This window comes from Mercurialis annua, linkage group LG2 (genome assembly GCF_937616625.2).
Source record: "Mercurialis annua linkage group LG2, ddMerAnnu1.2, whole genome shotgun sequence".
Classification (NCBI taxonomy): Eukaryota; Viridiplantae; Streptophyta; class Magnoliopsida; order Malpighiales; family Euphorbiaceae; genus Mercurialis; species Mercurialis annua.
The window spans coordinates 39,391,389-39,403,449 of NC_065571.1; the positions used below are offsets into that span (position 1 = coordinate 39,391,389).

Consider the following 12,061-nt stretch of genomic DNA (forward strand, 5'->3'; position numbering starts at 1 on the left):
CAATCAATTTGGAGTTGTACTATTGGTTATGATTATTACTTATGTTGAATGGATAATCGCTTGAATTATATTTTAGTTACTTGGAATGCTTACGAATGTGTATGTTTAGTATACATATATCTATTTTCTTATTAAGTTGCAGGCTCAATCATCTACGTTATTTTTCAAGATACAAAGAGTTGTATTGAGTCGACATTTGTATCTAATAGACGTTTCAGGTGGGCTAATGGAGAGTTTATGGCACATGCATCTTTTATAATAACTTTGTAGTATAAATATGTATAGTGTGAATAAAAGTTTTTTGGGATCGCTTTTTAGCATGTTTTTTACAAAGTGTTTAAATTGAGATAGTATGAATGTATATGAACATGTTATAAGTTAAAACTTTTTTGTCATAACATGACATGTATGAAATGATATATTTCATGGTAGTATAACAAATGCAAGTTATTGTTCTTATTATTATTTTGTGAGTAAATAATGTTTTAATTAAAAGGGTGTCACAAAATGCTTCTTTTACCTTTTTGTTGACTTCTTAAAGTGTTTTTTAGATAGCTGTACAAATGGACTGTGCATAATGCATGAGTAACTTCACGGAAGACGATAGTGGTTTCTTTATAGATGTTGTCATGTCGATTTGACACTATACACATATCAATTCGCATTTGAAATGCATCTCAAATTCTTCTCATAAACTACTCCAATGATACACATTTTCAAAATCAACTATGCAAAAAGTTAGAATAAATATCTTACCATTGTTGTCTTGTGCTATGTGTTAAAAGTGTACAAAAATAGGCTAACGTAAGTAAAGTACCATCAACAACAACCACTGAAATGCAGAACTCCTAGCCTTTTATAGATGCATTCAATGTCAAAAATATAAAAGAAGCTGTTGCCATCTTTCACTTCTTATTTAACAAAAGAACCGAAATTTTCAACTAGTAGAATAAATGCAAATGAGTCTTTTGGTCTTCCTCCCACTTTTTCTTGAGCTTTCCCTAGTGATCTCCAAGCTTTTAAGTAGGTCAACTTTATTTGAGTCAATTCCATATAAAATCACCATCTTTACATATTTTTTTAATTTTAATCATGTCTTTTAAAAAGTGTCAAATAAATTCACCAGCTTTAATTTTTTTGCAAATCTATCACGAATGTGAAATGTTCGGTGTATCTTTGTTGACTCGACAACCGGACTCAATAAAAAAAGAGTAAATGGAATATTTTTTTTTTGTGTTAATTAGGGCATTAGACATATTAGAACATTTATTTAGGGGGAAAAAGACACCAGATTTTCTCGTTGGTGATAGATTTGTAAGAGAATAAAAGATGGTGATTTTATTTGACACTTTTTAAAAAACGTGATTAAAATGAATAAACGTATAAAGGTGGTAATTTTATATGGAATTAACCCTTTTTATTTTGTAATCATGTTTCATGACCCTCAAAATATCAGCTCGCTGAACAGTTTTGAGATTGATGTACTTCAATTTAATGTATTCTGCAATTACATTTGATGTTGCTTGTCTCTGACCATTTGTTCTCACATGCATTGAACAATGGGGTTTGATATTTAGTTTTCATATGAGAAAAATTTGTATTTTTAATTTTCTTAAAGTATTAAGTTTCCATGTGCAACTTGAATCGAAACAGTTTAAAAATATTGTCTTTCACAGGATATCAAGACCTCGAACTTAAGAATAGTTGTTGATTGCATAAAAGCTCAAAACTGATTTCAAAACCTCTTTGCCTTGGTAGCAGTGTTTTAAAAACCAAACTGGTGGCCGAACCTGTGAGTCCATCGGGTCTCGGTTCAACCGGTTGAACCGATTCAATGGCCGGTTCAACCGATTTAATAAATTTTAAAAAATTTAAAAGAATTGGATTCACCGGTTTTTTACCGATATAACCTCCGGTTCGCCGATTCAATACCGGTTTTTTACAGGCTCAATCCGGTTCGATTCGATTCAACCCGGTCCAACTTGGTTCAACCAAACGATCCGATTTTTGCTGTTTTAGACCGGACCACTGGTCGGATCCCGGTTCAACCGACCGGTCCGGTTTTCAAAACACTGCCGGGTAGTACTGTCCTTCTATGATTTTTTTGTGTCTTCGTCTGTTATTACATCTATATTGTTGCTTTCTATTTTATCTTCATCATTTATGATCTCGTTGGTGAATAATTTATCATATTTAACATAGTTTATTTCTGTTTTTCACTTGGTGATCCAACCTCATATGTTGATATTCATGTCACTGCTGATTGTGTCTTATTTGAATAAATGTATTTGACACATTGAAAGTTGACTCGAAGAGTATTATTTCTTTCCGGTTTATGTAAATGAAATCATAATGGGCACATCATGCAATCTACTCCATTATTTTTCAACTTCAAGCAGAATGACAAATCATATTAGTTTAAAGGTTATAGTTTTCTTATATTATTATGATTTTAGTTTATTTTAAATTATGAGAGATTTATGTAAACTTATTTGTTAAAATTATTACTGCCATCATCAAATTTCTGAATAAAAATAATAAAAGACGTTGTTTTGGGTATTTATGTAGATAGTCCTATTTAGAAGCTCCTCCATCGAAGAATAATCATAAATCAAATAGATTTATTATTTTGATAAATAAACCGAACATTGCCTTAATATTTTTCCAATGTGCCTATCGTTTAGTTTTTGGCTCTTCAGCTTTCTCTGACTCTAACTTGAAGACATCACCATGCTATCCGCATAATATTTTGATTATTTAGAGTAATGCTATATAACCCTCCTTTTTAACCCACCTTCTTTAACCCACCTGACATGGCAACAAACTAGTGGATGTATTAAAAGTTGTTTTTTGAGATATACACTTTTGGAGGGGAATTGGACGAATTAAATGCTGCCACGTAAGGAGGGACAGTGAAGGAGCTACAAAATGGTGGGTTAAATAGCATTTTCCGATTATTAATTATCAAAAAGAAATATATGATTATTGTCGACTCCACTCAAATTAAATTTGATTCTCATATCTTCTATTAAATGGTTATATTTTATTGGTTTAATTGATTCAATTAGGTAGACCAATCTATACATAGCACCGTATGAAGTAACATTCTTAAAATATGAATACAATTAATAAAATCGATCAAAAAACACCAAACACTTGAATCATTTTAAAGTTATTATACTTATGAAAAAGGGGATTCTAGAAGGTAATCAACAAATTGCTTTGATATAATCAAATATGGCTGGAACAGAGAATTGTTATCATAGGATTCTGAGATGAAAAGAAGTGTTGTCTTGTAGCCCAATCCTGTCCAAAATACTATAACTCAACATAAACTAAACTGTTACACTTCAGTTTTAACATGTTCAATTCTCAAAAGCTTGACGATAATTTAACCTCTACTACTAAACATCAAGTAAACATTTATTCCTATCCCCGTTTTGATGATCCACTCTACCATATTATTCACACTCCTCCACTGCAAACATGCTTGCAAGAAATCGCAAAGCTCGACGAAATCACCAACGGAATCCAAAAACCCGACAAGACAAATCAAGATCATCAGTTTTCCTCAACATCACTTCAACTTCTGAAAAATTATAGCCAAGGGATTAAAAGACTGAGCCTGGAGAGAATCATCAAGCCAAGTATTGATGATATAGAAGCTCCGAGTGCTGAGGAATTATCAACTGAAAGAATTGTGAGGATAGCTGGAGAGAGATTTATTCAATGCATCACTACAACAGTGGATGTCGTTTCGATGCTTAATAATCCTTTTCATCTTTCTCTCTCGAACCTTTCTGACGATGACGCGAAAAAGGTGGAACTTGCTGAACTATTGCTCTTTTCTGCTGAGAAAGTAGGCAATCAGCACTATGAACGTGCAAGAATTTTGCTCAATCAATGTGATCTTTTTTCTTCCAGCGATGGAACTTCGGTTGAACGCGTAGTTCATTATTTTTGTAACGCTCTACGTGATAGGATCGATCGCGAAACAGGAAAGTGTTTCACAAACCGACTGCCGTTGTTCAATATTGAAGAAGCAATTATGGCTCCAACCTCAAATAACCTCGCAATCTACCAAGAAGTTCCTTTCTCTAAGGTTCTATTTATTTTTGTTAGACAAAATATTCTTATATACCCACAACTATGCTTAGTTTTGTAAATAAATCACGATTTTAAAATTGTGCCAGTTTGATTCATTGTATATATAAATGATATTTGTCAAAACGTCACTGTTTTGGGATCATTTATCTTATTATTTGAAGCTGGAAGTATATTTGGCACATGTCAAATAATAGATATATTAGGAACATGTCAAAATCGTGGTAGATTTGACAGTCGAACATTTTACCTTTTTGGTATGGTCGACGGTTCGTAGCCTATTTCAAATTGTACTCTAATATGTAATAAATTGACTAACAGGTTGCACATTTTGGTGGAATCCAAGCCATTGTAGAAAATGTGAGGGATTCAAAGAGGATTCATGTGATTGATCTTGGAATCAGAATAGGTGTGCAATGGACAGGCCTGATGCAATCCTTGGCGTCAGAATTCGACTCTGATCTCGAGCTTTTAAAGATTACGGCAGTTGGTACTACTTGGAAACAATTGATTGAAGAAACTGGTGAGAGATTAAAAAGTTTTGCTCACTCCATTAATTTACCATTTTCTTTTAACATAGTAATGGTATCAGACATGTTGAATCTCAAAGAAGATCAATTCGAGATTGATTCTGATGAAACAGTAGTTGTCTACTGTGAATATATTTTACGGAGCCTCATTCCATTGCCCGATAGACTAGATTCTATGATGAAAGTCATCAGAATCCTGAATCCAAGTATAATGGTGGTCGTTGAACCCGAGTATAATTCAAACTCACCGTGTTTCCTAAACCGTTTTGTCGAAGCTCTTTTCTATTTCAGTGCGTATTTCGATTGTCTAGAATCCTGTATGGGCGATGATCCGAATAGGACGATTATCGAATCTTTGCACTTCGGCGAGGGAATCAGAAATATCGTAGCCACCGAAGGGGAAGAGAGGAAAATCCGAAATGCGAAGCTTGATGTGTGGAGGGCATTCTTTGGGCGTTTTGGGATGATGGAGACTCAACTCAGTACATCATCTTTATGCCAAGCTAAGCTAATTGCTAAAAAGTTCGCCTGTGGAAATGCTTGTACACTTGATTTAGATGGTAAGAGTCTGCTAATTGGATGGAAAGGTACAGCAATGCATTCTCTTTCTGCTTGGAAATTCATGTAACCACAATTACTATGTATCCACACTATTGTTTCCTTCTATATTTTAATTTTATATGACAACAACTGAACTCTTTCTTTATATTTTTTATTTTAGGTAATTTTAATTTTCTTACGAGGGCAAAGTAGTACTTTAAACCTATTTCATGGGTGATAGTAATTAAGGTTTTTTTAACAAAAATACCTATTTCCATCTAAGTGTTTGCAAAATTAGTGTAAACTGTAAACACCTATTTTCCGGACAGGTAAAAAGTGATAAGTAATTGAAGCGTCCAATGATGATTTTCAAAGAAATTTGCCCGGGTGACGAGCTATCGATTCGTTTGTTTGAATTCAAACAGACGTGATTAGTGCACAGTTGCGAACTTGAAGGGTTAAAACATGATTAGCCGTAAATAACCCATAAAAGTCCAAAAAAATTGTAGTCTAAGTTTAAGAAATTGGACTAATTGCAATATCTTAGAAGTTTATGTGTCAATTTGTAAGTTTGACGGTCTAAAATTGACCATACCCAAAACCTATAGGGCCCTAGAAGCCAATTTTTAACTCTTGCACGCACCAAAAATGACTCTTAATCATAATTTACTTAGCCTGCAAGATTAAATCCGAATTTAATTAATTAGATGGTAGTCTAGCCTAATCCTAACTCTAACCCATCTCATCACTTCACACTATTTCACATATCTACAACTCTAGCTAATAGTAACCTAAACTAACTTGGACTATAGGAATTCTAACCTTAAATTCACCTCTATAAATAGACTCCTTAATAAACTGACCGAGGGTGGCACCAGCACATATAGAAAAGCACAATCAAACACTAAAAACCCCCAGTTGGCCGAACCACACAACCAAAAAGCGCACGCACACAGTCGATTCCTAGTCTAGAAAAAAAAAAAGCTATAAACGCTTTAATTACTTAAGAATGTCCTACTGCACACTGATCCAAAGTTGGATTCTACATCCAAATCAATAGAAAAAAAAAACAAGCTAAAAACTCATAACAGTACTTCTAAAGATCCATAATATTTCTTTGTCACTTTTATGCTATTTTAGTTATAACTGCTGAATTATGTGTATTTAGGATGCATATTTAGCTTGTTTGACTACTTTTGCCATAAAATTGCTATAATTGACACAACCGCTAATTTCAGCATTCTTGCCATGATTGCCATACAAATTGATTAGAAATATGCTATTATGATGTTTTAACATGTTTTATAAGCCATATCATGTTTTTGTTTGATTCTGACGCTTAAATGCATGTTAGGATATATTTTAGGCAAAACTCATTCAAAGGCTCCTGTACTATACCATTTTTGTTCGAGAGGCCCATACCCCAAAGTTGCTCACGTCTGGATCCCTGTACATACCAAATCACGATTATAACACCCTTTACGTGGACGGAATTCAGCATGTGTATCTCACTCTCCGTTAATAAACAGAAAAAATGATGTGGCTTTCTTTTCCATTTATTGAGATCCATGTGGCATTAACTTTAAGGACTTGTCTTACACACAATTACATTTTAATAAAACTGTGTGAAACAATATAAATTTGATGACTAAACTATTATTTTGTTTCGTACCAACACAAATCTGATGGCAAATTGTCATTTTGACATCATCTTCTTCCTCTTTAACAACTTCTTCCTCCTCACCACCCAGACAGCATCTCATCGACGTCGCAATACCACAGCATCACCAATATGATTTTTTTCTCCGGTGTCGCATGACCATTCTTGCAGCTTTTCACCATTATGATTTCTTCATCTTCATTACCCGTCATGTTTCCAAATTAATTGACAAAATCAGAATGATGGGTCATAAAATTAACATCCCAATCATCAAATTCAAATGTTTGGACATGGTTCTGTCGCTAGATTGGGGTTAAGATTATTCACCACTGTTCTTGCTCAACCATTAAAGGAAATCTTGAAAGATCATCTTCCTACTCCGCCTTGCTTGAATCGAGCGAAAAATTCTCCTTTTTGAGTTAGATCATCATAGTATGATGTTGCTTTGGCTTCCTCCATTTATTTACCTGTTTTCAGATTTTGAGCTAATCCCTCCAAAATCTTTAACAAAAAAACACACAAACTTGATGGATCTGCAGAAATTGAAGTAATTTTAGACTTAGATAACATTGGCGCTGGCAATTTTATTTCTTTTGGTGTTTGTCTGTTTGCTTGTCCGATTGCATTATTTTAAGGGGAATCTTTAGAATATGGCCCCAACTTTTTCAAAGTTTCTCTCATTTGTAATGGAACAATCTATGGATAAGACTGACCTCAAGTAGATCCACCCGCAAGATGCACAGACCAAAGAAGAGAACCGGGTCGTTGCACTTTAGCTGGAAGACGACAGCGAGGAATGGTTGTTTCTTACGAGCAATAATGACGACAAGATGGTTGTTGCTCGACGATGTGGCGATTGAAGGAATACTGACAGAGCCACCTGAAGGAACTAGACAGAGGATTGAGCTTCGGGCTGATAAACTGATTCATGTTGGACCGGTCAACCCGGCTAAGTATCCGATTCCTAAAACTAAGCTCATTTTTAGTTTTTGAGAGACAATCTCCATCTTAGAGCCAGAACTAACACGGTAATGTTACCGTTATTCGTGATTGCTGCTTATGTTTTTCTAGATTGAATGGTTTGAAAATGTTTTAGGCATTTTAATTTTGGCTTAAAGTAAACAAAAGTTATGAAATTTTAATTCTAAAATTTCCAGGTAGCAATGTTGTTCTTAGGTGTGGAATACTGGTTTTGGAGTAAAGGGCGGAGAATAAAAGGAAAAAGTCTACTTGAGGTCCTCTTATTTGATATGTATTTTACACATTGTATATGTGGATTAAAAGTTAAGAAAACTAGGCAAATTTTGTTTTGCTCTCTCATTTAACGGAGAACGATACACACAAGTTCCATCCACATAAGGGTGTTATAATCATGATTTGGTAAGTACAGGGACTCAGACGTGAGCAACTTTGGGGTAGGGGCCTCTCGAACAAAAATGGTATAGTACAGGGGCCTTTGAATGGAATTTGCCTATATTTTACGCTTTTATGCCATGAACGTGTTCTTGCTCAAATTTTCATGATTTCACATCAAAAACATGTTTTTTAGTTGATTTAATGTTTTTTATCAACTGTATTTCACTACATGCCAATGTGTTTTCTCTTCGTTTTTGTGTTTTTGACTGTTTTTTGCACGAAAACCGAAGAGAAACGACAAAACTACTAAAAATGACAAACCGACACCCCTGGGAAGGAATGGAGTCGTCGCCACTCCCTTTGGCATTGGGATCCCCCTTTTCACCCCCACATAACACTTTCCAAATCACCCCAGACTTCAATCTGACCTTGTTTTCGTGTTTCCGGGTTCGTTTGAACTCAGAATTGTGTCATGTTTGAGCCCACAGATTTTTATTTAGTTGTAGAATTATAATATCTGTTGTAATGGGCCAAATCCAATTATTTCAAGCCTCGAAGCCCATAATTGTAATATGCCAAGCTAGATGGGCCTCGAAGCCCACATCCAACGAAACTAGCAACTTCCAGAAGCCATTTCGGGTTTGTTTGAACTCATAATCAACCGTGGTTCAAACCAGTGGATCTGTATTGATGAGATGAAGAACTTCCATATTTTGAGCGAGTTTCGATTTTGACCACCTCGACAGAAAAATCCCATCGAGTGCCAGACACTCCGGTCTACAAGGTTAAAAAGTATTTCTAACCTTGTGAGTTTATCACATGTCCTATGTGTATGTAGATAATGTTTAAAAACTTTCTAAGAACATGTCAAATCCAATCATTAAAAGGATAAAGGACTAATCGCGTTAACTTAGCCAGCAAATCACCTAGAAATCTTAGGGCTGCCATGAAAATGTAAATAGAGGTTGTATAGGTTATTCAAGATGACTAATAATAAAATCAGCCACACATAGACATCCGATTTTTAGGCTTTGTGCATGTAAAACGATCCAGACCATCCCTTATTTGTTATTTAATAGACACTACCAAGGTTAGATGTATGCCTATGAGTATTTGCTACCTGTCTCACATGCCAGATCGAGTTATATACGCGTCTTATATGGGTCCCTTTATTGCTTTCATATGTGTTTAATTTCAAGAAAATTATATTGTTAATTGCATGAATTTGGAGATGAGAATAAAACAAATATGTTTAGTAAATAAACATACCCGATAAACTAAGTACACGAGTTTCGATAGAATATCCACGAACCTAGTCTTTTGGTCTAGCGAACGATAATCTCACCCATAAGCGAGTGAGGTTATCCAGTCAGTAGAAAAGGCCTTTTCTAGATAAGCTAGGTGGCGATTTCACATTTTTCAATCCTTTCCAAAATAAAAGTCAGCCATAAGCCTGGGCGAGCATCCCCTGAACCCTGCTCTGCTCACAAATATGCTCTAATCTTTTCTGTTGCAAAAATACGGTCTTGACAAATTATTGGTAGATTATTGGTAGATTATTAGTAGATTGTTGGTAAATTGGAAAAAATAGCATATTTTTGCAAACAAAAAAAGTATTTTTGTAAAAGCAAAACGTTAGAGCGTTGTTTTTTAAAAAAGATTCAAAAAGAAGCGTACAGAGCATAATTTCCTCTAGTTATCATCCCAATGAGTTAATAGTTAAAATGGCAGGCATTATTGTAGACACTTATTTTCCAGACAGGTAAAAATTGATAATGGGCTGTAGCGTCCAACGATGATTTCCAGAGAAACTTATCAAGGTAACGAGCTAGCAACCCGCATGTCTGAATTCAAGCGGGCTAGATCAGCGCACTATGACAAATTTGAAGGATCAAAGCGTAACTAGACACATATAGCCCATAAAAATCCAAAGCGGTTATGATAAAATTCAAAGAAACTAGAATAATTAGAATGCCTTAGAAGTTTATGGGCCAATTTGCAGTTTCGATGGACTAAATTGACCATACCTATACCCTTATGCCCTGAAAGCCTTTTTCATACTTCCAAGCACTAAATAGGCCTTCTTCCACCTTTTTCATAGCATTCATCACTTACTCCAAATTTAATTTGTTAATTATCCTAATTAGTATGCTAAACCTATCTAAACACACACCTGTAGAGTAAACCCTAAGTTAATCATATTCCAATGTAAATACCATTAACTAATTAATCAGGGGGGACCGGGTGGAAAATAATCTAACACAACATATAATACAAACAACAAAAGCCCTAAATTCTACTAAGGCATAGCATAACCAGCCCCCACCACACACACAAAATATGTTCGATTCTATACCAGAAATCAAGCTAATGGGATTCAATCAATCAAGCACACGCTGTTGCACTTCAATCCAAAGCTGGATTCAACAATTGGAATCCCAAAAAATCGAGCTAACTCAAAACTGTGCTTTTGAGGATCCAATCTTATTCCTATCACATTATTGGATGCTTGGAATTCATGTAACCGCAATTACTATGTATCGACCCTATTGTTTCCTTCTATATTTTAATTTTATGTGACAACAACTGAACTCTTTCTTTAGCATTTTAATTTCATGTAATTTTAATTTTCTTATAAGGGCAAAGTAGTAATTTAAACCTATTTCATAGGTGATAATAATTAGGAATTTTTTACAAAAATACCTATTTCCATCAAAGTGTTTGCAAAATTACTGTAAACACCTATTTTCCGGACAGGTAAAAAGTGATAAGTGATTGAAGCGTCCAGTGATGATTTTCAGAGAAATCCGTCCACATGACGAGTTATCGATTCGTTTGTTTGAATTCAAGTAGGCGTGATTAGTGTACAGTTGTGAACTTGAAGAGTTAAAACGGGATTAGCCGTAAATAGCCCAAAAAATCCAAAGAAATTATAGTCAAAGTACAAGAAACTGGACTAATTATAATATCTTAGAAGTTTATGGGCCAATTTGTATGTTTGATGAACTAAAATTAGACAATACCCAAACCAATAGAGTCTTAAAAGCCTTTTTTTTAACTCTTTCAAGCACCAAAAATGACTCTTAACCATAATTTACTTAGCCTGCAAGAATAAATCCAAATTTAATTAATTAGATGGTAGTCTAGACTAATCCTAACTCTAACTCATCCCATCACTTCGCACTCTTTCACCTATCTACAACTCCAGCTAATAGAAACCTAAACTAACTTAGACTCCAAGAATTCTAACCCTAAATTAACCTCTATAAATTGACTCCTTAATCAACTGACTGAGGATGGCACCAACATATATAGAAAAGCACAATCAAACACTAAAAACCTCGTGTTGACCGAGCCACACAAGCAAAAAACACACACACAACCGATTCCTAGTCTAGAAAACAAGGTAGAAACGCTTTAATTACGTAAGAACGCTCGACCGAGTTTAACCTATACCAAGTGGTACAGTTCTGGGATAGTTCAACTGAGTTTAACTGTACCATTTCTTATATCCAAACGATCAATCGAGATAAATCACGGGATATTTCCGCCGAGTTAACTCTAGATACAAGTCCCGCGATAATTCTACCGAATTCAACCTTTTATCTAATCAAACGAGAAGAGTACTCTACAAAGCTATCGAGACTAATTTTATAATTTAACCGAACAAATGTGATCACACAGTCTATTGACGCCCAATAGGTAGCTTGTTACCCCCGGATCATATACTAGTTTTCACAAGCTAGATATTCAATATTTCGATAAACAAATTCATATATAACGATAAAATAATATAATTTGCGAAGCAGTTTAATACTTATACATACTATATCACAAAATAGCTATTGCATAATAATATACAAAAGTAAAG

The 12,061-nt window shown here is 34.6% G+C and overlaps 1 protein-coding gene across 1 annotated transcript; it reads left to right on the top strand.

Annotated features, from left to right (window-relative positions):
• The first annotated feature begins 3,235 nt into the window (after positions 1-3,235).
• Positions 3,236-5,317, top strand: LOC126670064 (scarecrow-like protein 18). The gene is made up of 2 exons (XM_050363719.2): positions 3,236-4,102; positions 4,426-5,317. Exons 1-2 carry the CDS (start codon positions 3,362-3,364, stop codon positions 5,260-5,262), a joined length of 1,578 nt encoding a protein of 525 aa, XP_050219676.1. The 5' UTR covers positions 3,236-3,361; the 3' UTR covers positions 5,263-5,317.
• Positions 5,318-12,061: the final 6,744 nt, after the last annotated feature.